Below are 27,091 nucleotides of genomic sequence, written 5' to 3'. Positions count from 1 at the left end.
AAAACATACATACATCTCAGTCCCAGATTTTATTGTATATACATTTTCAAGGGAAGATGGGACTTGGTGCCATGGAGACATCTTTATTTTATAAAATATGGAGAAAATGAATTTGTCTTCTTTCTGGAAACAAATGTTCCAAAGACCAAGATCCTTTAGGACCATTTATTTTTAAGAACTAAGATTTATCTTTTTCTCTTTGGAGGTGGTTAGGGTTTCTATACAGCTGCCAATTACAACTGCCCAGATACAAACTTCATCTGTTATCCAAACTCCAATGTATGTAGGCTTTTATCACTGACAAACTCTTACTAGTATGGCTGTTATTGTTTATCTGCAGTTAAGAGTTGGCTCTTGGGAACCAATATAGTTATAAAAATTAAATCTGTCCCTGATATAGAAACTTTGTGTGTACTTTCAGGACAGTGTAAATATAGAGCTTAAAAACAGACATTTTAAAGCTGGGTGTTACCCAGGAGGCTGGGGCAGGAGGAGCAGCAGAGGCTAAATGAATAAGACTATCTTTGAAAAGAAAGAAAGAAAGGAAGGAAGGAAGGAAAAGAAAGAGCCAGTGGTGGTGGTACACGCCTGTAATCCCATCACTCAGGAGGCAGTGGCAGGTGGATTTCTGAGTTTGAGGCCAGCCTGGTCTACAGTGAGTTCCAGGACAGTCAGGGCTACACAGAGATAACCTGTCTCACCCCCCCCCCAAATTAACAATTAATCAAGCTATTAACTTTAACTTTCTCCTAGTTGAAATGAGACAATCAAAGTTATTGTTTATTATCTACCTTTTCTTTCTTTCTTTTTTTCTTTTTTTATTTCAAGTATTATACTGTAGCTCAGGCTTTTCTGGAACTCTCCATCTAAACTATCCTAAACTCAAGGCAATCCTCCGGCCTCATTTTCTCAAGCACTGGAATAACATGCAGGAGCCACCACACCTTACTTCAGTAAGTTAATGTGAGACATTTGCATAGGTGTAATGTTTTAATTTAATATCTTAGTGAGCTGTGAGTTGAGGCAAAATTTGTGTGGATAAATCAGATCCTATGAGTCAAGGAATGAAATCTGATACAAAAGCAGAAACAGCTCAGGATGTTTGTGTGGTGGAGAAGGATGGCATGACAGTGTAGGAGAGAGTTGCTGGGGTCCAATCCAGAGCCTCATTATGGGAGACATGTGCTCTGCCCAATAACTGAATTTTAAAAAGATTTTATTTGCTTTTATTGTATTTGCATGGTTGTTTTTTGTCTGCATATATGTACACGCATGTGCATCTGATGCTCTCAGAGGCTAGACAAGGGCATCAGATCACCTCAAGCTAGAGTTCCAGAAGATTGTGACCCATCTTGTGGGTGTTGAGAACCAAGCCTGGGTCCTTTGCGAGAGCAGCAAGTGTTTTTAACCATTGACCATCTAGCCAGCCACTAACTCTGATTTTATAAGAACATAAAGAGATGCTACAAAGACAACTCAGTAGTTAAAAGAGTGTTTCCTGCCCAATCATGAGGACTGGAGTTCGGATCCCGGCACCCACAGTCTTCAGCTTACAACTACTTGTACCTCCAGTTCCAGAGCACCCCGCATTCTCTACTGTCCTCAGGGACCTGTACACATGTACACATACACTCAGACATATGCAGATGCACTCAGACATACAAAATAAAAATAAACTAAGATAAAGAAATAGTGAAGTCATGACAAAACACCTTTATATTATTTTTAAGAATTTTTTGTTTCTCAAGTTGGTAACTTTTGATGAGAAGAGGCCAAGGAATTGCTGTCCACCCTAAACTACACTTGCCCTGTGGGGCTGAGGAACCGTGCAACTGGGAGGAGCAGGAATGGGATCAAGTCATGTCCAACCCCAGAAATCTCAAGAGCAGTAGGCGTGGGACCACTCCCTCCCCTGCCCTGAAGCTGCATGTCCTGGCACACATAGTTTTGGGGGACCCCCAACACCTTTGCCCATACCAGAGGAGGTCACATAGTTGAGTCTGGTTAAACTTCCCCTCTCCTTGTTAGGTCATGTCCACCAAGCACCTGGAATTCCTTCTTATGCAAATGAGGCATCCTCAGCACCCCAGTCCCAACCAATGTTGTACATCCACCCTCATACCCCTAAGCATCCTACAAAGGTTTACATAGCCTTTATTTCTCCCAGTTAACCAAGCTGTCTCACTGAAGCCTGTCTCCAGAATCTGTTCTTGTTGCTCACTACTACCTGAGGTCTCATCACCCGCACCGTTCCTGCCTCCCTCCCCCTCTCAGGCCATCAGTTGTGATCACTACCATCATACTGTTCCGGGCAGGTGGGAGAGCCAAGTGGGAAGGACATTGCCCTTGGTTTTTTGAAGTAGTCTCTTTACGTAGCCCAGGATGGCCTCAAATTTGCCTCCATCTCCCAAGTGCTGAGATTACAGGCATCACTCAAAGCTCCAAAAGAGAAGAGCAGACAAGGAATAAACTAGAATGGTAGCATTAGAAAAGAAAAAAAAAAAAAAAAAAAAATGAAGTCCAGAAAATGTGAAGTGAACCCTGAGGAATTTATTACCTCTACGAAGCAAGAATGATGACAGTACAAGTGTGACTAGGGCCTTGTTCTAAAACAAATGTTCTTCTAAGCAGTTGAAACTGAATGTTGTCTTACGTTTAGTAAGTCAGGGAAGTAGAGGCATGGAGTATACAGGTGAAAAGGAACAATTTGTAGGGTAAACGTCTAGAGACACAATAAAGAATATAGTATATATATTTATTATTTTATTGTTATTTTGTTATGTGTATAAGTGTCTTGCCTTCATGTATGTATGTCTGTATGTGCCCTATGTGCGTGGCTGGTGCTCAGGAAGGCTAAAAGACGTTACTGTATCTATCCCCTTGGCCTGGAGTTACAAAGATGTGTGAGCTACCTTGTTGGTTTTGGGAGTTGAACCCACATCCTCTGTAAGAGCAGCAAGTGCACTTAACCACTGAGCCAAATCTCAAGCCCCAAGAAGATAGTATATTTCAATATTTTATTTTAAAAATCAATTGATCAACTTCATTATTTTGTCTTTTATGAAGAAAAAAAGAATTAAAAGTTGTTAGTTATTCATGGTATCAAAGGAATTTTGCTAATTGGCCTCAATCTAGAATTATTCAACAGCCCTCTGACAGCTCTTCCGTTTTCTCGGCTCTTCTATCTTTTACCTATATTCTTCAGCACAAGTATGTAAACTTCTTGTAAAATGTATTCAGAAAATCAGACCTCCTCTCTTAAGGACAGATGGTGTCTCCTGAATGATGAAATTATTCTTCTCCGTTATGTAAGCCACATACTGCAAGAAACCCTGTCCATCATGATTCTGCCTACCGCCTGCAATGAGGGGATCCCAGGTGGGAGGAGTGCTGTGTCCTCAAGTTAAACTAAAGAACACGTCCTGTGGGCATTTCTCCCTTAACAGTAGCGGTGGGAGCTGGAGAGACAGACTGCTCCGCAGTTCTGAGCACTGGCTGCTCTTGCACAGGAGTCCGGGTCAAGCCATCGCCCACACGATGCTTCGCAACCTTCTGTAACTCCAGTCCCAAGAGATCTCTTGCTTTCTTCTAAGCACTGCATGCACTTGGTACACATCCATACGTGCTGACAAAACACCAATACACATAAAAATAAATAAATCTCAAAAAAAAAAATTAACAGGTTTCAATTACTACCTTGGCCCCAGCACCGCAAAAAGATAAATAGAAGAAAACAGACAAAGGCTCTGCCATCTAGCACTACCCCTGTCCACTGTGGCCATCATTACAAGTTCCAGAAGTATTATAGCAGCCAAAATGTATTTCTTTATGCAAAATACCATTCAAGAATTCTCATCTATGTTAATCAAGAGGATCCATGATTTTAAAAGGTAGGTGTCTGGTAATTCCTGTTTTACACAGAAAACAGAGGCACAGGAGAAGGTAAGTGATCTTTCTCTCTCTCTCTCTCTCTCTCTGTCTGTCTCTCTCTCTTGTGGAGGGGGGTTTGGTTTTTTTTTTTTTTGTTTTTTTAAGATAGAGTTTCTCTGTGTAGCCCTGGCTGTCCTGAAACTAGATTTGTAGACCAGGCTGGCCTCAAACTCACTCAGATCGCCTGCCTCTGCCTCCTGAGTGTTAGGACTAAAGGCGTGCATCAGCTTACCTCCTGGTGAGTGGTTTTTTTCTGATGATACAGTGCTAGTACTATCAGTGCTAGCTACCGTCTCCAGTGTGAAACTACTGAGCCGCCGATGTATCTGTACTATTACCAACTCACTTGTCCCACATCACTTTGTGGACCATTTTGCAGCCCCGTTTTGCACCATTGAAATTTGCTCCTCAACAGTGACAAGCTTCATATTGCATCTCACGTTCTAGACCAGTATACCAATCCCTAGTTTCTATCATTTGATTAATAACCTTCTCCTGTACTTAACGTAGTCCCTTAAAAGTGAACCCCCACCTCTCACATGCCAAGATTACAGGCATAGACCTAATTTTATGTGGTGCTAGAGACTGAACCTAGGGCTTTGGGCAGGCTGCACAAGCACTCTACCAACTGAACTACATCTCCAGATGCAAGAGTAAACTTCTAATTAAATTACTTACCAAGGAGGAATTCTGATTGCAAGAAACATCATCTTTTGAACTTGGAAAGTATGAGAAAATTTAATAAAATGTTAATGGAAAGAAGGGGTCAAAATTGGGAGCTGACATAGTAAAAAACATATGGCACTTTTAGAGCCTAAATTCCAATACCTGAACCAGGTGGCTGCCTGCACCTGTAGCTCCAGGTGAACCCCTAACCTCCACATGTGGCTGCTCTAAGGCTCACGTCTGCACAGAGACAGTGATTTCAGATTTTTACAAGTATTTTAAAAGTACTTTGAATACATTTGAATGTTGATGTAAATAAATTGAAGGTAAAGAAATGGAGATGCGTGCTTGAGTGGTAGGAAAAGCTTGCCTAGCTAGCAAGAGGCCCTAAACTGATCTCTAACAAAAAAAAAGGAAGAGCAAGCCTTGCAAGATTTGAAAAGACAAGGCTTGAGGCGTGGATAGACAACAGGGATTCCACTGGAAGGCAAAGCTAAGGTTAGTGTCTAGTTTTGTGTCTCTGAGATAGATTGGCCAGCTTTGTTTTCCAGCTCTCTGAGGAGTTCACTAAGGGGCATAACCGTGGTGACTTGGCCCTGTAGATTTGAAAACATAGCTAGATACTTCAACTCTTTCGAGGCTTAGCTTACGGTTGTCCATTTCTAAGGATATAGGAATAATAGCTTTCCTTTTTTGGTGCCTTTGGCACATGTACCTGTGTGTGCACATCATCTAAGCAAGGAACGCAGACTTCACAGGTGAGTTTGATATGCCAATGTCATTCATAAAAACGGGGGTGGGACACTGATTTACAACATTATATATTTGATTTCTGTAAGATAAGTTTATTGAACTTTTTCCTTTTTTTCCATTGTATTTACTTTTAATACTTTTATTTACTTTTATTACAAACGTTTATTACAATGTACAATAGGCTTCAGGATAACACTCCGTTTTTTATTTTTGTTTTTGTTTTTGTTTTGTTTTGTTTTTGGACAAAGATATTATGGCAGGGAATCCAGATGTTTAACAGGCTCCAAGATACAACTTCGTTCTACTTTTTGCCAGATTTCTTCATTCCACCTGTGGCCAGGGGGCCCTTGCCCTAGGGTTTCTTCTGCCCCTCCTTCTATTTCTGCTTCAAAGCCTCATCTTCCTCGTCCATCTCCTTGGCCTGCTTCTTGGGCTGTTTCAAGGGCTTCTTTTTGCCACCTTCTAGGCCCGACACAGCGTCTACAGCTCTGACCCTAAGCTGAGGACAAATCGGATATGACATTTAGTGAGAGGGAAGAGCAGACAGCAGGGAGAGTCAAACCTAATGAATCTCTAGAAGACCAGCTGCCGAAAGTAAAGTGTTTCTAAGAGCTCCAGCGTCCCAGCTGTTGAACTTCTTCATTTTTTTATTTTATATTTTTGCAGTGCTAGGGATCCAGCCCAAGGCCTCACATGTTAGGGAAGTTCTACTGTAACATTTTAAACACACTTAAATAGAGATTATCATATACTGAACCCATGCAGAGCTAAACAACTATACCAAGACTTCCAGCACTTTTGGGGGATGGTTGGGGCTTTTGAGACAGGGTTTCTTTGTATAGTCCTGGCTATTGGAACGTGCTCCGTAGACCAGAGACCGCCTGCCTCTGCCTCCCGAGTGCTGGGATTAAAGGCATGTACCACCACCTCCCACAGACTTCCAATACTTATAAGACCAACTGTCGAGTTTTGGCATGCCCAAGGACATCCCCAGGTGTGCTAATTTTCTTTTTTAATTGCCCATCCATGAAGTCATGAACAGCACTGACTCCTCTCGGCAACCGTGTATGAGAAAGCATGGACAGTGCAACCCGGAATGCTCCGTATGCAGAGTTTTTACTGCACACTAGCAGATCTGTCTCCAGCCTCTCTGAAGGTCAAGCTGATGATGTCCGGAGACTCAAAGCCTCCCCCAGAAGCTGGATGTTAGACTTTCTTACAGGCCCAAAAGGCCCGGGGCAAAAGATAATTTTATCAGGTAAGATATTTTAGAAATTATCAAGAGCAGTGGGGAAAAAAAACACATCTTTCTTTGGGCCAAAGTTAAATCTATTACACAATACACACTTCGGCTCAACGAATAAAGTATATCTCCATTCTCTCTTTTATTTTTTTTGATATTAAAAGTATTCAGAGAGCTGGGTTCACTTCCCAGCCCCTACATGGCAGCTCTAGGCTATCTTTACCTCCAGTTCCAGGGGATTTCACAACCGCACACAGAAATACATGTAGGCAAAACACATTAAAACATTTGTGGGGAAAAAAGTATTTAGAAAGCCACCAGTAGCCTCTGCAAAGCAGAGGCTGAAGTGGAGGATCTCTATGCCGAAGCCAGCCTGCGCTACATAAACCCCGTTTCTTTAAAAAAAAAAAAAAAAAAAAAAAGTAGAGCACATTGTGATGAAGAGGTTCTGGGTTTGCTCTCCAGCACTGTAAAATACGGCAGGTGGGTCTCTTGAGTTCAAGGCCAGATTGGTCTGCAGAGATAGTTCCAGGACAGCCAGGGCTACAGAAAGGAACCCTGTCAGGAAAACAGCAAAAATAAACAAACAAACAAATAAATAAGCTTATAGAAAAAGCAAGAAGAAGAGGATCGTGTATATTCCGTCAGACTTCCTAATATTTTCTTAATATTTAACACCATTATTTGCGTTGTTTTGAGTCAGTTGTTCTGTTTCTGTTGCCCTGTAGCACTTCCTGTAGACAAGGGTGTGCTGGAGACATAGAGCAAAGAGGACCCTGGGCCGCGCAGCGCAGCGCAGCGCCCCCTGCTGCCCGTGGGAAAACCCGCACCGCTCGCTGGACACCGGAACATGGCGCGGTCGCCCGCTAGCGTCGGGTCGCAGGCGCCCGACTCCGACCGAGGGGAGGCAAACGTGGTGACGCGAGTGTCGCAGTGGGTGGACAACCATCTGCGCCTTGTCCAGGTGCCACGGCCTAGCGGGGTGGGCTAGCCTGAGCGGGATGCTCACCGCAGGTCTCCAGGAGGAGGGGCGGAAGGGCAGCCCCGCCGCAGGGGAATGGCCAAGGAGGCGACACCGCGGTCAGGCCTGCTTCCTCGCTGCCAGGATGGCGCGGTGCTGGGGACCCCACGGGGTGGTCCAGGGGCAGCTCCCCGGTCAGTATGTCAGGCTGGAGACCCAGGAAGGGCAGAGAAGCCCCGAGCCTTGATGGGTTTTTCCAGAGCTGGGGTTGGAATTTCGGTAAACATTCTAGTGCTTAGCACTGAACTATATCCCCAGTCTTGTTTTGTTTTGTATTTATGCGGAACAAGAAAAGCCGCTGAAATTCAGTTAAAGAAGAGGCACTTAGATCGCCAGATTAACACCGGAGAAAGGACTGCTAAGGTCCCTGTGGTGGTGTGGGCAAAGCGGGAGCTGCCCCTGGGTCGATGGTGGTGATGGTTCCTGACATGGAGGAGTCGCAGTTAATGATTTATTGGGAAAAGCTGTAGAGCTCTTGCATATGCAAAGGTTGAGACTGTGATCTTGAAGACAGGCCATTAGACTTCAGAGCGCAGTTGTAGGTAGAAGCTATTTGAGGCAACTGGGCATAGTTAAGCGTCAGGAGTGGACATATTGCTGAAAGCGAGCTGAGTAAACCTGCCGGAATGAGAAAAGCCTTGGATACACCACCATCTTGAACAACCACAGAAAACACACTAGAAATGAGGCCTGGGGTCATTCTCTGGGGAGTGGAAGGAGGCAATCTCGGGACAGATGGGGAGATGGAGCATTAGGAAAGACAGGCAAGAAAAAGCCAGGAGGAAAATGAACTTGGAAGGAACAACAGACCTTTAAAATTCTGCTGAGACCGCGCCCCCCCATCCCGCCCCCGCCCCAACTCCCGGAGTGGGGGCACACGCATGTAATCCCAGCACTCAGGGAGGCAGAGGCAGAGGCAGCTGGATCTCTGTGAGTTTGAGGCCAGCCTGGTCTACAAAGTGAACCTAGGACAGTCAGGACTGTACAGAGGAACCCTGTCTCGAAAAACAAACAATCTCCCGAGGAAGTTGAGCTTTGTAAATGCTTCGCAGGCAGACAGCTGTGTCTGGGACATGCCTTTGTAGCTCCAACCTGAGAGTAGTCTAGTATCTGTCACTTAGGGTTGACAAGTGCCAAATTAACACGTGTATTATTATTCAGAACATTAATTTCCAACCACTCACATACACGTTTACCCAGTTTATTTGCCATGATGCTATATTTTAAGGGTTTTCTACCAAATACATAATTAAACATGGATGTAAGATTAGAACTGTTAGGCCGTGGGTGCATTCAAGGAATTCATAGACAAGGTAAAAAAAAAAAAAAAAAAAAAAAAAAAATCATTCACAGTCAAATCCCTGTGTGTGCCAGATGGCTAGGAAGAAAGATGAAGCATCAGTGTGAAAGTTAAAGACAGGACAGGGCAGCACTGTTTGGAAGAATCGAGCCAGCATCTACATTGTTTGGACTGTTAGTCATCATGCAGACAGTCTCCTCCCATTTAAGTGAGCACACTGACTAGTGTAAACAATTGATGAGAATTAATCACTGAATCTCTTTTTGCAGAACATCAGCACTGGAATGGCCATAGCTGGGGTAATGTTGCTAGTAAGAAGTGTTCGCCTGGTGAGTCAAACATGGCAGGGGCAACAGACAACCAGCGGGTCTATTCTCCTCCCGGGCAGCTTATATTTATACTGGAAGGTTTTAAGTTGTATTTTAGAATAATAAACATATTTTAAGATCCTGGCTAAGATTTAGAGCAGTGAGCTGGGCATAGTGGCGCACGCCTTTAATCCCAGCATTCGAGAGGCAGAGGCAGGCAGATAACTGTGAGTTCAAGGCCAGCCTGGTCTACAAAGTGAGTCCAGGACGGCCAAGACTACACAGAGAAACCCTGTTTTGAAAAACAAAGCAAAACAAAAACAATTTAGAGCAGTGAATATATTTTAGGGTGATAAAAATGTGCAACATTTTAGAGTTACTTAATTCTATATGCTATTTGCATAATCATATTTTTTTTATACATAAATGATCCCATAAAGGATTGAGTTTGTGAAAATAGTATAGTCAGTAAACTTGCATTTCAGACACTGTGGAATATCTCAAGTGTTTCTGGTTTACTTTTTACATATGTAAGACTGAGACCTTTAGGGAGATCTTTAGTCTATTTTCGGAGTTTTTATTAAGAGAAGGAGTCTATTGTCGATGTAAATGTATAGGAATTTATTGAGTCATCGTGATGGGGTCTGTCCAGATCTTTTAAGCTGCAGACCCTGAGAAACAGAGGCACAGGCCTTTTATAGGTTTTAGACAAAGAATTGAGTCTTACAGTATGTGATTGGTTGGCATTTGGGCAGAAAAGCTGCAAGCAGGGAGTTACAAGTCTTGGCGTTGGGTGGTTGGATAATGGGTGGAGGGGCAAGCTGACCTATGGGAAAGATTGGTTGAAGCAGTCACAGGGGGCATTTAGGAACTTTTTTAGTTGGGGAGGGGTAGTGGAAATTTTAAACACAGCTGGTTGCCCTTGAGTCCAGCTGGACTCTGAGCACAGACTGAGACCTTGAGTCAAGTTGGACTCTTCAAGGTTTCTCCTGTCCCTGCCACACACACACAGTGATCTGATATCTGTCTGTCCTTGGTTCAAGCTGGACCCCCTAGAAATGTACATGCTTTGGCCTTAATGGGGGTCTTTAAGGGAGGACTGAGTAGGCTGACTTTTACATTTTCCCAGACTTTGGCTTTAATGGGGGTCTTTAAGGGGGCTGGTTCCTTCATTCCCCCCTTCTTCTTGTAACTGCTTTAATCTTGAAGTAGGTCTAGAGATTGTTTACATGATCTGAGAGTCTTTTATATTTTGCACCATAGAATGTAGGGACCAAAAGTCGGTAGACATTAGGGTAGTCAGTCAAGGAGAACAATTGAACGAACATAACATAAAGTCTATCGTATAAGGGGTACAAGCATGACTTAGAGAAACAGAACTAAAGGCTCAAGTTTGTCTCTTATGTCATAGAGTTGTCCTTGACTTAGCATTTTAGCCTATAAAGTGGGAAACTGGGCTGAGTCACTTTTTTCTGTAGCTTTTTTTGCTGACATTAGGGGCACTGTTATTAGGACCTAGAAAGGCTGAAAAGCTATTTAAGGGCCACTGGGGCACTTACCAAGTGTATCTGTTCAGCTGATCTAGTTGAAGAGACAAGGAGCAGTCATCTCTGTGGGATTGGTTTATATCAGCTTTTTGTAGGTCTAGATCTCAGCAGGTTGTAATTTACAGGTGATCTCTGGATGGAGTCTGTTAGTCAGGTAAAAATCTGTTGAGACAAACATAAACTTGGAACAGGATTAAAATTTTTTAGTAAGTGAGGAAGCAGAAGAATTTTAAGACCTTCAGTTATATATTGCTTGTTTTAAAAACCCTCTAAGAATTAGATAGCTTTCTGATTACTTCAGAGTTGAACCACTAACCCAAATGCTAAAAATATTGAGCCTACATCTAAGGCAGGAGTTGGAGTACAGAACAAGCATGCCGGCTAATAACGTAAGTTTTATTTGCCCACTTATGCCCACAGGTTCTCAATTGCTGTCATCTGTAACCACGTGATTACAATCCCATGAGCTGTTTTAGCTGCTCCATAAACTATAACCTTTCAGTACACACATCTCAACTTTATATGAGCACACTAGGACTTAACCGTGTGTAGTGAATTGCACCTGTATTCCTGGCAACTTGGAAAGCTGAGGCAGGATTGCTACCAGTTCCTGGCCTGCTGGTTCCAGGTCAGCCTGGCCTAGGCTGGAGGGAAAGCTTGCTGAAAACAAAACCAAAAACCAAAACAAACTAGGACTTTTGTCTAGTTTCTTTGTCTGAGTAGGGAGCTGTTGGTGCTGATGAGATCTTGTCCTTCAGGCAAAACTGCTTCTCAGGTGTTTTTCAAATAAAGTATTACATTTAGATAGAAATATAAATCCTGATGTGGCTGTTTTTAAGTTATTGAACCTAAACTGTCAGGTTATACAATTATCTATTTAATCCGAAAGGGTGTAACTTTAGAGTTTAACTTGGAATGTGGGTTATCACTTATAGTGTTCAATTCGGTGAATATCCAAAAACAAAAACTTCTCACATAAGTACTTTAATGTATGCCCGTGCAAACAATCAGAAATCCAGAGTGGTTCCTTCTGAATCCAAGTAAAAGCATGTTCTGGGGCTTTGAGATAAAGGCTTTGGAGACCTGAGTTCAACACCCAGAACCCATGTGCAGGTGGAAGGAGAGAATATACCCCACTACGTGGTCCTCTGATTTGCACATGTACAATGTAGTGTGTACATGCATGCATACACACACACACATGTACACACACATATACACACGTGTACACATGCACATGTACACTAAATTGAAAATTTAAAAACTTAAGCCCTGGTTTGAGTGATGACTGGGAAATTTCCCCAACATTTAGATAATGCTCTCCTCCCTTGCAGAGAAAGTATGCCATAGCATCAAATATTTTTTCCTGGTAAGAGAAACAAGCCTGGTGTTACATAAGGTTCTGAGCTAGCCATGATGCGTGGTGCATGTTGCATAAAATAGCTACTAACCCTGGCCACCAAGTAGTTGTTGGGGAAGTAAATTTCCAACATTGCTCTCTGCCTCCTTCTTTTTTAAGATTTGCTTTGTCTCCTAAATGATTTTTTTTTTTTTTTTAATTTTAAAAGTCTTGCCAGTTGGGAGTCTAATTTAACACAACTTTGTTTAAGATTTACACTTACCATCTCCTACATAGTATCTTGAAGTGGAAATGAATGGATAGGAAGCTTTAAGTCTCTATAAATATTTTTTAAGTTATTTACTATTTTTATGTGTATGTGTTTGTGCATGTGTGAGCTCATGTGTACCAGAGGCCAGAAGAGGGTGTCAGGAACTGGGTGCTGGAAACTGAACCCACTTCCACTGCAAGGACATCAAGTGCCCTTAGCTGCTGAGCCGTCTCTCCAGACCGCATAACACTTTTGATTAAATATTAAAGTGTCAATGTCAAATTAAGAACCAAGTTATAGCTGGGTGGTGGTGACACATGCCTTTAATCCCAACACTCAGGAAGCAGAGGCAGGCGGATCTCTGTTCCAGGCCAATAGTGAGTTCCAGGATAGCCAGGGCTAAAACAGAAAAACCCTGGGTTGAAAAACAGAAATGGTAATAATAATAACAACAGTAACAGTAATAAAAATAATGATGATGAAGAAGAAGAAACTTTTCAATGGCTGTGTCTTCTTGTTAAATGGTTAGGTATCGTCACATTTTATTTTCATCTTAAGTTAAAGTTACACCTTTCTCTTTGAAAATCAACAGACATCAAAATTTACAACCCCTTCAGAGATTCCAGTAGAATTTATAAGAAAGAGAGTGAAACTGCGTGGTCGATTACGCCGGATAACTGAGTGTGGTCTAGAAATTGAGCATATTCCTGTTACTTTACCTCTTCTATCTTCATGGAAACGTAAGTACGATGTAAGAATTGTAAAGCTAGATAACTGTTGTAGTAACTATTGTGGCGTTTAATAACAAGATGCTATTTATAAAGTCATAAAAATATCCTAATTCTGATTACTTTCCGTAGTCTATGAAAACCTGAACCGTAGCCCTGTTGACGAGAAATTATTTAATTTGGCTAAAGCATTCCTGTCTTCCATCTCTCTTTTGTTGTAGCCGACTGCATTCGGTTGCTCATCCCATAAGCGAAGGCATTCTCTTATGGCCTAGGACCTAAGATAACCGAGTTCAATGCTGAATTAAGCAAGCGCAGCCATTCTAACTCTTGTAGCTTACAGTCTTGGTGGAGGATAGGCAATACACATGCGAAGCTGTTTTCCTAATGTCAATGAAGACAAGGAACTACATCCTAGGATAACTATCCAGGTCTGGTAGGGTTAAGTATATCTACACATATATAGGAGTCGGAGAAGGTCTCATCGAAGGGTTGTTATATAATCGGAGACCTGACCATCTGAGTCGGCAGGCCAGGAGGAACATAGGAAGGCATGAGCTTGTATCTTTTGACAGTTTACATGAGGGCTCCTGTGCCTGAAACACGTGAAGAAGGTTGAGAGGGGCCAAGGCCAAAGGAGACTGGAGGGGTAGTAGGAGGCACGCCATTTTCCAACTGATTAACATCCGTCTCTGCTTCAGACGAAAGAGCCCAGGCACATGCCCCTGTCTCCTGGAGACGCAGCCTGTTGCCCCTGGGTCTGGTTCTTTGCTTAGACAACTTAAATTCACTCTTTCAGATCCAGCTCTATTGTCTATTCTTTTGTGAAACTTCCTGGGAAGAATTGACCGCCCCATAGCCATTTAAGCGCACTGCAGTTATAGCTGTCACTGTTTTCCTACCATGATTTGTAAAATTTGCTGTCCATCTTCCAAAGTTGTAAGCCACCTGGTTTCCTTATATTTATTTTAACTTCCTGTACATGCTATATATGCATTTTTAAAAATTAATCTTCTCTACTAGAGTATAAGCTCCTGATAAAGCAGGAACAAGTTTTCCCTCAAACTTGATGTTCACAGTCTATAGAAAATACTGACTAGTCAATAGTGTTTGGGTAAAAATCTGCCAAAAGAGTTGACTTAGTATTTGTTTGGTTGTCTGGTTGTTTGGTTGTTGGTATTTTGTTTTGTTTTGTAAGCTCTATGCCTATCCAGTGGAGGTACTAGGACATAGCTAGAAAGTACTTTTTGTTTTCTGTTTTGTTGTGTTGTTCATTTCAGAACTCCATGCCTATTCATGTATAAATGAAAGAAATGTATTGTGTGTCCTTTAACAGATAGTGGCTACTACAGAGCAAATGACAATGTGAATACTTTGTGACAGAGATACATTGCTCTTGGCAAAGAGATCATTTTGTATTTTCAGAAGTGACAGAAAACATAAGAAGCATCTACTAAAATGGTTTAGGAAGTAGAAAATCACTCCCCAAGCACTATGTTGAACGATGTAATAACATTCTAGAACAGAATCTTTTTTTATTTGAAAGTAGTTATTAAGTCAATGTGCTTGGTGCTGGGGGCAGAACCCAGTTGAAGAGTGGTTGCTTAGTGCATCAGAGGCCCTGGGGTTCATTCCCAGCATTGTAAAAGCAGTGAGAAAAGACAAGCTGTTTTCTTTCTTTCGTGTTCTTGTACCACTTTTACTATCTGACCTATGAAATACAGCTAGACCTTTGTGGAGTTTTTTGTTTATTTGCTTGTTTGTTTTTATTCATAGAACTATCTAGATCCTAAAAATTGAAGCCATTCTTTACTCAAAAGATTTGGTCCAAATGATTGTTTGTCGTTCTGTTAGTTAACTGTTCTGTTGCTGTGAGGAGACACCGCGACCAAGGCAACTTATAAAAGGAACCATTTGGTTGAAGGTTTGTTTACTGTTTCAGAATGTTAGTCCATTATCATCACGGCATGTTGTAAGGCAGCAGCAGGAGTGAGGCTAACACAGTAGCTGAGAGCTTACAGCTGATTCCTAAGTGACAGCAGAGAGGAGAGAGAGAGGAGAGCAACCTGTTATGAGCTTTTGAAACTTCAAAGCCAATGGCCACACATCCTCTAATAAGGCCACACCTGCTCTGACAAGGCGACATCTCCCAAACCTTCCCAAACAGTTCTAACTGGGGAGCAAGCATTCAAATGGATGAGACTCATTTAAATCACCACAGCCATGACTGAGGATGCTTGTGTAAGGGGGGAAAAGTGCAGATTTCTAGGATTCCTCCCTCATGACTTACATGACGCCCCTCATTATCTTTGGCGTATATAGATGAGAAAGGATAAGCACAACCATGTGTATTCATTTACAACTTTAAAAAGTATGAAGTGAAATACTTACAACACTTTCAGTGGTGATTTGGCGAGTGCCTGTTCTTCTGTTACAGTGTTATTACACATGGTGGCCACTGAAGTAGGTATATGCCTGCAGTAGTCACTGAGCTGCTTGTGCTGCAAGGAAATTAACCAAAGCTGCTTTTACTGCTGCTGATAAGACACTAATATTTTTGACAACTGCATATATCCCAGGGTGTCCCTTCTGTTTTAGGACATTGCCTGTTGCCGTGAGTTTCCTTGCAGGGTCAGAACTATTATGTCGGAACAGACTATCATGACTTTTACTTTTAGCACAGATATTATGACTATTATGTAATGACACAGCTTGCCATATAACATGACTGTCCTGCTATGCCATTACACAGCTGTTATGACTGCTGTGCTATAACATGGCTCTCCTGGTGTGCTGGATAGTGTAATGTCAACTTGACACACGCTAGAGGCATAAGAAGGAGGGAGCCTAATTGTCTCCATTAGATTCAGCTGTGGGGCATTTTCTGACGTAGTGATTGATCAGGGAGGGCCCAGACTATTGTGGGTGGGGCCATCCCTGGACTTAGGTTCTATAAGAAAGCAGGGTGGGCAAGCCGTGGGGAGCAAGCCTGTGAGCAGCATGCCCATCAGCCCCTGCCTTTGAGGCGCCTGCCCTGTTTGAGTTCCTGTCAATGATGGCCAAGTAAACCCTTTTGCTTATTATGCCAAAACACAGCTACATACAGTTATGTCCCAACACAGCTATTCACACCTATAATGTCATAATCTGGCTACCATGACTATTATAACATGGCTATCATTATTATGGCATAACAGAGCTATCATATCTATTATGTGATAACATGCCTATCATAACTGTTGTCATAACAGTTACCATGGCTATTATGTCCTAACATGGCTATCATAAGTATTTTATAACAGCTGTTATGATTATCATATCAGCTGTTATAACTTATTCAATAACACAGCTATCATAATTGTTACATCAGAAATCATTATCATGGCTATTGTGTTATGATATGGATATAACTATTGTAGCAATGAAGGTTATTCACAAATACCAGTGTGTTTATCAGACTTTCCAAAACCTTTAAAAACATGTATTTATGGTGGGCACAGTGGCACAGGCATTTACCCCCAGCATTCAGGAGGCAGAGTCAAGAGGATCTCTGTGAGTGTGAGGTCAGCTTTGTCTACATAGCCAGCTTTAGGTTAGCCAAGGCTACATAGGGTGACATTATTTTAAAACAAACAAACAAATAAACAAACAAACAACAACAAAGTTTAATGATGAGGTGGACTCCTTAGTGATGGTGTTTATCACTTAGTATCATTTTGTGTCGTTCTCTGATTTTCCAGCTGTTCATATTTTTCCCTCATTTGACATGCTTTTGCCTTTCCCTGATCTCTGCGTTCATCTGTAAAACTCGCATCCTACCTTTTTGACAGAATGTTCATTGTCTACTCTACTGGACCCATATTACCCTTTCCTGCCTCCCTTCTAGCATCTCTGAATTGTCCCATCCAGTGTGGACTGGACTTGTAAAACTGTTTCTTTGCAAGATTTATTGAAGGGACTGGAGAGAAGACTTAGTGGTTTAGAGTACTTGTTGCTCTTTCAGAAGACCCAGGTTCACTTCCCAGCATTATTTTGCCATAACATGGCATGAATAGTTTGTCATAACAGCTATCATGACTAGTATATCATAACGCAGCTATCGTCACCATTAAATTATAACAGCTGTCAAGACTATTAGGCCATAAAAAGGCTATCATGACCCTTATGTTAGAACACAGTTGTCACACCTATGTCATGCCAGTTACATGACTATTATGCCATGCAAAATTTATTGGAAGGAACTGCAGAGATGACATAGTGCATCTCAGCAATAGTTATCATGACTCTCAACCATCTATAACTCCAGTTGCAGAGGATCCAATTCCCTCTTCTGACCTCCAAGGTAGGTGAACACACACACACACACACACACACACACACACACACACACACACACATGCAGGCAAACGTTCATACACACAAAATAAATCTTAAATGAAAGAAAAGATTTATTAAAGAACTAGAAAGGCAGAGAGATTCATATCCCAGAAACAAAGCTAAAAATAGAGAGTAGAAATCATGGGCAGACAGGATGGCTCAGCAGGCTAAGGTGCTTGCTTCCAAGCCTGACAAGTTGAGTGTAATTTCAGGTAACCATGTTGTAAGAGAGAAGCAACTTCACATGTTATCCTCAGACCTCCATGTGCATGTACACACACACACACACACACACACACACACACACACACAAATATAAGTAAGTAAATGTAATAACTAAAAAAATTAGACAGACAATTGAGGGCTGGTGAGATAACCTAGCATGTAAAAGTTTTGCCACCAAGACTGAAGACCTGGGTTTAATCTCTGTGGTCACATGATAGAAAGAACTGCCACATGCTGTCCTCTACATGTCTATATGCATGCTGTGGCAATGCGTGTACTTGCTCACACACGCAAGAAATAAATGCAATATTTTTTAAAAATTTAGAAATAATGTTATTTTTTTATTATTGTTTTGAGACAAGCTCTTATTGTCTAGGCATGACTTGCTTAGAACTAGTTATGTTCACCAAGGTGGCCTGAAACGTGTGAGAGCCTGGCCTCTGCTCTCCCAGTGCTGGGTTGTAGGCAATGCCACCGTGCCCAGCCAGAATTCATAGACTTTAGAAAGTAACACTAATATTTCTAGGAATATTCAAAGGTTTGCATGAAAAAGTCTATTGGCTTTCTCCTACTCATGAATTTGTTATGGATAGTTTATTAAAGCATAATGACAGTATTCTTATTGACTGTATCATACTTTCAGTGTTCAGTAAGAAATGTCCTCATTTAAAAAGAACCCAGGGGCCTTTATTGTGGGAAGGGCCGGGACATTAATACTAAAGTGGATAGTGCTGAAGTAGATTGAGACTATTCACTTCAAGTTTTTGGTTACCTAATGTTTGGTCTCATAGCCTGTAAAAGCTTTTATTGGAAGGTTGATGGTGCTGGTAACATTTGAACATTAGAGGAGACCTCAGAATTTATTGGTATACAACTGGATTATAGTCACCTAATTTTAAAAATCTTATTTATGTTTTTTGAGGCGAAGTCTTGCATATAGCCCAGGCAGGCCTTGGACTGGCAGTACTTCTGTATCTGCGTTGAAAGTGTGGGGATTACAGGCATGTGCTACCTTCCCCCACAACATCGTCTAATCGATTTTGTATGTTCTGTCTTAGTTTAACTGCATTTTACCTGTGTCACATAATTGTTGCTAAGGATACAATCTGCCTGCTCACTGATGCTTTTTTTACCTGAAACTCAGGAAACAGGTTTTTAAGAAACATTCCTTTTAAGATACTAATTTTTTTAAAACTCCTTTATGGAACATTCTAAACATTTTTCTAAAAATAAAACTCCAAGCTAGTCAGTGTGCCATGCATCCACGGTTTCACGAAGAGGCAGAAGGTCACTTGACTAGCCTGGGCGACACAGACTCAGCCTGTCTCCTAAAAAAAAAAAAATTAGTTAATAAGTTAAATCATTATTAAAGTTAAGTTGATAAAGTATTTTCAAGGACTTGAGTAAATATATCTTCGTATTATGTTATCTTGATTATAAATTGGTAAAATCAGGCTGGAAAGATGACTCAGAGATCAAGAGCACTGTTTGCTCTTCCAAAGGTCCCAAGTTCAAGTCCCAGCAACCACACAGTGGCTCATAACCATCTGTAATGAGACTCAGTGCATTCTTGTGGTGGGCAGGTGCACATGTGGGCAGAATACTGTATAAAATGTAAACTTTTAAAAAATAAAATAAATTGGTAAAATGTCGTTTGGAAGTCAGTTGTGCTAAATGTTTATATTTGTTTGTTTTAAGTAATCATTTATTTGGCCATGGCTTAATGGTTAAGAGAGTGCCCTGCTGCTGCAGAGGACTTGAGTTCGGTTTCTAGCACCCATGCTGGAAGGCTCTCACCTGCCTGTAACTCTGGTCCATGACCCTGATGCTTCTTTTTGGTTTCCATGACCATCTGCACACGTGCAGCACACATTCACACATCCACACATAATCAAAAAAATTAAATCTTCTTTTCAAAAGGTAATAATATTGAGACAGCCAGTCTTTGTTTGGGTGGGAAGCTGATTTCCTTAAGAAGTAGTTAACAGCTGGGTGGTGGTGGCACATGCCCTTAATCCCAGCACTCGGGAGGCAGAGGCAGGCAGATCTTTGAGAGCTTGAGGCCAGCATGGTCTACAAAGAGAGTCCAGGACAGCCAGGGCTACACAGAGAAACCCTGTCTTGAAAAGCACCAACAGCAAAGTGGTTAACAAGTTCTTTGAAGTAAGGAGCCAGTGTCTGCAGTTCTACTTGTAGAACTAAGCTGCATTATTCAGATACATGTAGAAACAGCTTTGGAAAGTTATAAAGGGTGAGTTTGGCTAAATCTTTAATGTGAAGGAACTTGATCAAATGGCTTTTAGAATTATCCTGTTCTATACTTGTACTGAGGACTTCTGTTTGTTTGTGGGGGTTTTTGTTGTTGTTTGTTTTTCTTTTCTTGTTTGCTTTAACACAGGGAAGCCCTGGCTTTCCTGAGCTCCTTATGTATCTCACACTGACCTCAAATTCACAAAGATCCAGCTGCTTCTGCATTCTGAGTGTTAGGATTAAAGGCTACTATACCTGGCCTATACTTGTATTATTTTAAGAGAAAAATGAATAAATTTAGTCAAATGAAGTGTTGCTAAGTTTAAAGTTTGATTATGTATAAATAAGCACAATGCATTGTTCGGTGTGGTAGGGGCTTGGAGGCAAACGACTCTGGGATTTCTTCGTGGTGTGCCCTTGAGGCTAAATTTCTTCTTCATTCCTTTCTTAGACAAACCCTGTGAGGTTTTGCTGGTTAAGCTGGCTGGCGTAGAACTCACAGAAACGGGTAAGGTCTGGCTGCAGGAAGAGCTAAAGCCGTCCCAGCTGCTATGGTTTCAGCTCCTTGGAAAGGAGAACGCGGCACTCTTCTGCTACCTCTTAGTGAACAGGGTGAGTAGTCTGAGGGAATGACTGACCGCCTTTTATTCTTCACAGAAGTAAGCACTCATTTAATTAGCATTTTGACTTGATAAGGAACTTACAGTTTTGTGTAAAGAACAAGGTGTTTCATATATAAATTTCATCGTAAAAATGTATGGAGGATTCTTTTACCCAGATAGGATGTCTAAAGGGGTGAGAGGGGCCTCGAGCAATTAAGAGCTCTTGCTGTCTTTCCAGAGGACGTGGGCTCAATTTCTAATACCTACTTTAAACAATTCACAACCATTGTAACTCCAGTTCCACAGGATCCAACACCCCCTCCTGGCCTTCACGGGCACTGTTGTTATAAAGGAAGAAAATCCCAGTGAAGACTCAGGAGCCAGATATTGGGGTGAAAGCCTGCTAGCAGAGGCAGAGAAAGTACCCAGCTGACCTTCCTACTCAGCTCAGAAGGAAAAAGCCCTTCCTCCTTCTCCACTCTGTCTTAAACACCCTTCAACCACTGCCCCTTCTTTTTGTGTTTACCTCCTGCCAACTGGTTTCTTGCTTCTCCTTTTGATCTATGGGTGGCTTTATTTCGCTTTTGCTTACAAAAAGCTCTTGGGTCAAATGTGTTTGCTAGGGCTGAGCCACACCCACAACCACCTGTTTACAACAAACAGAAAGTTCTTAGGTTAAAGGTGTGTGCTAGGGCTGAGCCACAGCATACAGTTTTTTTCCAGTACATCATCATGGGGTTTACAGTGTGATCAAATATCCTGCAATCCGTAGTTCTCATGCACACAGACACACATGTATACACGTAATTTTAAAAATTAAGAACTAAGGCCTGGAGATAGCTGGAGAGATAGCTCAGTATGTAAGAGCTCCTATTGCTCTTGCAAAGGACATGAGTTTGATTCGCAGCAGCACCTACACCAAGCAGCTGACAGGTCGCAGCACCCACACCAAGCAGCTGACAGGTCGCAGCACCCTCACCAAGCAGCTGACAGGTACACATACCTCTAGCTCCAAGTGATCAAATTCCTCAGGCTACACAGGCACATAAATAAATAAATAAATAAATAAATAAATAAATAGGGCTGGAGGGAGGGCTCAGTGGTTAAGAATAGTTTCTGCTCTTGTAGAAGACTAGGTTTGGTTCCTGGCACCCACATGGCAACTTACAAAGGTCTGTAACTGAAGTTCCAGGGATCCAATGTCCTCTTCTGGCCTATAAGGGGAGTAGGCACACATGAGGTGCATATACATACATATAAGCAAATGCTTGTACACATAAAGTACAAATGTTTGTTGATTTAAAAATAATAAAAACATGGGGCTGGAGAGATGACTCAGAGGTTAAGAGCACTGACTGCCCTTCCTAAGGTCCTGAGTTTAATTACTAGCAACAACATGGTGGCTCACAGCCGTCTGTAATGTGATCTGATGTCCTCTTCTGTCCTGCAGGTGTACATGCAGGCAGAACACTGTATACATAATAATAAATAAATAAATAAACAAATCTTTTTTTTTAAAAAGCAAGGCTTAATTAAAAAAATAATAATTAAAAATAGCCTGGTGGTGGTGGCCCACGTCTTTAATCCCAGCACTCTGGAGGCAGAAGCAGGAGGACCTCTGTGAGTTTGAGGCCAGCCTGGTCTACAGAGCAATTCCCAGGACAGTCAGGGCTACACAAAGAAATCCTGTCTTGGAAAATAAAATAAAATAAAAGATAAATATATAAATAAACAAATCTGAAGATATAAAAAGAAAGTTAGAAAGGATGAAAGCTTTCAAATTTGCTAAATAAAGGACTATCCCTATACATTTGCATATGGCTGAGCATATTATCACATTGTTACCATAAGTCATTTGGGGAGTGTCGCTTGGCAACTGGAAGTTGCAGAGAACAAGGATGCTTTCTGAAGGTAAGTATTGCGCCATCTACTCCAAATCCTGTGTGTTCACACTCGGATGCTGTAAAAGTAAATGCCTTGCTCGTGTCCCTTCATATGTGCAGATAGCTGTCCTCTGGGGGTGCTGGTGTCACTTACAGGGAGGCCTCTAAGGGCCTGGCAGAGTTCTTCCTGGCCCCAAAGCCCTGCTGCATTCTTGCGTCATTTTCCATGTCAGCCCACTATGCTGTGCACACAGTGTGGTTCAAGTACTTCTCCTGCTTGAATTCTACAAATGTGTGAAAGTGAAACTCAGTTCTTTGGTTTGGCTCAAGGATATGAGCTTACAAAATGCTTTAAACTGAGACAAATATAATAAAACTTTCATAACTCTCTCGTCACCGTGAACCAAAATAATGTTTTATCTTCACTTTTGTTTAAAAGCCTTTTTTAATAAAAATGACTTTGTTTTATAAAATCTTAGAAAATTTTTCTTCTTCAAGCCTAGAATTTTGACATTTTTACATTAATTTCACATTAATTGTGATTTAGGTTTTTTAAATGTAGATGTGAATATTTGTGTGTGAATGTGTTTGTGCATGTGTCTGCTTGAGATTATATACACATATGTGTGTTTGTATACACTGCATGCACATGGATGAGGCTGGTAGAATCCGTCTGTGTTGAGTTATAAGCATTTGCAGAACACCTGGCTTGTTACATGGGTACTAGGACCAAACTCCAGGTCATAGAGTGTGCCACAACCACTTTTTTGTTTTGTTTTGCTTTGCTTTCTTAAGATTTTTATTTGCCCGGTGCTGTGGGGCACACCTGTAATCCTAGCACTCGGGAGGCAGAGGCAGGTGGATCTCTGAGTTGGAGGCCAGCCAGACCTACAAGGCAAGTCCAGGACAGCCAAGGCTACATAAAGAAACCCTATCTAGAAAAACAAAAACAAATTTGTTTTTATGTATGTGTGTGTGTGACTATATGTGTTTATGCACATGTGTGTGTAGTATTCATAGACACCAGAAGAAAGGGCTGAGTATCCTGGAGCTGGAGTTCAGACAGTTCTGAGCTGCCCTGTGTGGGTGTTGGGAGCCGAACTCCAGCAAGCACTCTTAGCCTGATGAGCCATCTCCCCAGCCCAGTGATTTACTTTAAAACGAAGCTACCGATACTTGGGTTTAATTAGTTTTATTAGATTGAAATAGGATCTGCTTTTCCTATGAATTCCTAAGGAGTGGGGGGTGGGAATCATTTACTGATTGCATTACAAGTAGGATATTCCAGAAATGAAAGTTTCAAGGTAAAGATTCAAAGACTATTTGGAGTAGGCGTTTTTAAAATGTGCATACCTGCGGTTGGAGAAATTGCTCAACAGATGAGCGTGATGGCTCCTCTTGCAGAGGACCCAGGCCTCAAACAGAGGCTTACAGCTGTAACTCTAAGGGGTCTGATGCCCTCTTCTGGCCTGTCTAGGCACTAGGCATGAAAGTGGTACACAGGCGTGCAAAACACTCATATACATCAAAACAGCAACAAACAAACAAACAAACCCTACCTGCCAGAGCCTTCAAACCCTGGGACTTTTTCACTTAACAACTGAATACTGTTCAGTTCATTACGACTTATTTACTTTTTAGCTTTTGGTGTACTTTGTTTTGCTATGGGCTCTCCTTGTGCAAATCCTGTGCTACATTTTCTCTCTACACAGCCAAGAAAGTAAATAGCATCGTTTATACTTTATCGTTTCAGTGATAATGTAATCATTGAAATGATTAGAGATCAGTGAGAATCAGGCAACTTTGAGCAGGGCTTTCAAGAGCACATTTTATTTAAAAAAAAATTAAATTTTCAATTTAGCAGTAGCTGATTTAGGCTGTTCAATCCTTTTGTTGTTGTTTTGTTTGTCTGCTTTGTAACTTATTTTGTGTGTGTGTGTCGGGGTTCTTATGTGTATACAGGTGCTCACACTCGTGTGGTATGTGTGGAGGCCAGAGGCTGATGTCAGGTGTCTTCCTTGGTTACCCTGTACCTTATCTTCTCTTTCTGAGCCTAGAGATCACTTAGTCAGGGAGGCTGCTGGCCAGTGGCATCCAGGAATCCACCTGCCTCTGCCTCCCCATCACTAGGATATGAGCCTAAGCTGCCACACCTAGATATTTGCATAGATGCTGCGTCTCTCCAGGTCCTGTTTTGTTGTTGTTACATGTTTTATTTTTTTTTTGAGACAGTATCTCTTTTTGTAGTTCAGTCTGGTCTTGAGTAAGTAAGTAATCCTCTTGCTTCAGTCTCAGAAATGCCAGGATGACAACAAACACCTGCCACCAAACTGGGCCTGAAGACCTCTGTGTTATAGTTCTTTTTTTTTTTTTTTTTTTTTTAATGTTCTCTAAAAAAGATAAAATTGGTGGATTTTAAGGTAAACAAGATATATTTATAGTACTATATCTTATAGATTTATATATACTTATAATAATATATAACAGTCGGTTTCCTCCTTTTTATTCAGGGTGGATATTTTAATGTGAATCTCAATGAGGAGATTCTGCGAAGAGGCTTAGGCAAAGCCGTTCTTGTCAGAGGCCTAACTCATGACCCCAAAACCCACTGGAAAATTCACCGAAACTTACTGAAAGCTGAATTGACAGCCTTAAAGAAAGGAGAAGGAATATGGAGGGAAGAATCTGAAAAAGCAAGTTATTATAGAAAACTCAAAGACTCCTGGAGAGAGAAATGGCAAAAGGAGAATCATATAAAAACAGCTGGACCAGATGTGAACTTGGCCAAAGAAAGTTACTATGGCAGGTTTCAGAGGACCTGTGGGAGCTGGAAGGAGACAGTGGGCAACTGCTCTTTAGTTCTGAGACTCAGAGAACTTGTGAGCCACCTACACCCTCGGAGAAAAGGGTGACACACACGTGAGGTCTAGAGGTGACCGCCTTGAAGAGGGAAAAGCGTGACCACTTTTCATTGTGTAAAAATGGGAACTTCTTCAAGTTATCAAAATTTCAGGCTAGTGGTAATTAACAAAAACATTGTTAACATCAGGATCAATTTGAATGAATTACAACCAATGTAATATACTTTTACGAAGGAAAGACACTATAAAAAGGTACCTGGTAGAAGGATGTGTGTGTGTGTGTGTGTGTGTGTGTGTGTGTGTAAAACTCAAGTTTTGCTTTTTTTTCTTCCTCTCTGGCCCCTAGTGCCAGGGATTGACCTCTGGGCCTTAGCATTCTGGACTAGCAAAGCACTGCTGAGCTACACTGTCAATCTATAATGCTAGTATCTGAAGAGAAAGCTGAAGTGTTGACAGTTAGAAGGGGGAGCCATATTTAATATTTGTTTTTCAGTTTTATCACCTTTACAATAAAGGAATTTTAAGAATATTTCTTTTCTGAGGCTACACTCTTTCCCTCAGCATCTTTCTAGCTACTGATTGGTGAGTTTGGGCCTGTGATACAGGAAGTACAAACACCATTCTTGGTAATAAATACAGCTGATTTCACCCTGTTGTCAGATGAGAGAATTACCCTTAAGACAATAGTAAGGATGGCAGCACAGAGGATGGAAAGGAAGGACCTTTAGGACGTCACTGAGCCCCTGAAGTAGCCAATTCTTGAATTCAAGGGTGTAAACTGCCTTGATAGTAAAGTTAGTTGGGCATGGTGGCACACACCTGTGGTCCCAGCACTCTTTAAGTAAACTCGTGGATAAGAATTTCAGGTTATCATTGGTTCATAGTGAATTCAAGACCAGCTTGGGCTAATTAATAGAGACTTCATCTAAAAATGAGAAACAACAAGGTAAAACACCCCCAAACCACTTTTCTGTACGTACTAAAATCTTCCTGACAATGTAAGCCTCTTTCCCAAGGCCAACAGTATTTTGCTAACTAGCCAAACATGGTTGAACGTGGTCCAAGAATGGAGTCTTGGGAGGAGAATTCTGAGTGCTGTGGGAAAACAAGACAAGAGTCTTGTGACCTCAGTTTCTTTGTCCTTGGATGTGCTTTTGTGGCCCTCCTAGGTATATGAAGTAGGAGTGAGCTTACTTCAGATTATTATTATAGCTGGCTAGTGTTATGTTTTTATGTTGTTTTTTGCCACATTTGACTTGCTCTTGTGATTGTAAACATTTCTCGGGTGATATTTCTTTCTTTTTTCTTTTTTTCTTTTTTTCTTTTTTTTTTTTGGTTTTTCGAGACAGGGTCTCTCTGCATAGCCTTGGCTGTCCTGGACTCACTTTGTAGACCAGACTGGCCCGGAACTCACAGCGATCCACCAGCCTCTGCCTCCCTAGTGCTGGGATTAAAGGTTTGCACCACCACACCTGGCCCCCTCAGGTGACATTTCTTAACCCTCAAGGGTATAAATTGTCTGATGCTCTGAATAAAGTTGGCTATTGCATGAGACTTTAGTCTGCTTTGTTTTTAGGCCCCATTCTTCCAGGTTCATGTTGCCAACTAGAGCTGCTAATATCCTCAAATACACACACACACACACACACACACACACACACACACAAGTTTTTGCTTTGTTTTGTTTTTTGCTTTTGTTTGTTTTGTGGGTTTCTTTTTGTTTTTGTTTTTGTTTTTTTTAAGGATCCCATTATTACATAACCCTTGGTGGCCTGGGACTCATTGTG

General features: G+C 41.5%; 2 protein-coding genes across 2 annotated transcripts; one reads left to right on the top strand and one right to left on the bottom strand.

Annotated features, from left to right (window-relative positions):
* Positions 1-5,596: 5,596 nt before the first annotated feature.
* Positions 5,597-7,444, bottom strand: LOC127199014 (translation machinery-associated protein 7-like). Its single transcript, XM_051156908.1, is given in 2 exon segments — positions 5,597-5,848; positions 7,352-7,444. Coding segments are annotated over 2 exon segments (291 nt in total). The 3' UTR covers positions 5,597-5,650.
* Positions 7,428-25,549, top strand: C15H3orf33 (chromosome 15 C3orf33 homolog). Its single transcript, XM_051157250.1, has 5 exons — positions 7,428-7,556; positions 9,183-9,242; positions 12,971-13,118; positions 20,410-20,570; positions 24,954-25,549. Exons 1-5 carry the CDS (start codon positions 7,443-7,445, stop codon positions 25,353-25,355), a joined length of 885 nt encoding a protein of 294 aa, XP_051013207.1. The 5' UTR covers positions 7,428-7,442; the 3' UTR covers positions 25,356-25,549.
* The last annotated feature ends 1,542 nt before the right edge of the window (positions 25,550-27,091 follow it).

The sequence above is a fragment of the Acomys russatus genome, chromosome 15 (assembly GCF_903995435.1).
Source record: "Acomys russatus chromosome 15, mAcoRus1.1, whole genome shotgun sequence".
NCBI classification, from domain to species: Eukaryota; Metazoa; Chordata; class Mammalia; order Rodentia; family Muridae; genus Acomys; species Acomys russatus.
This window is presented reverse-complemented; position numbering and strand designations above follow the sequence as displayed.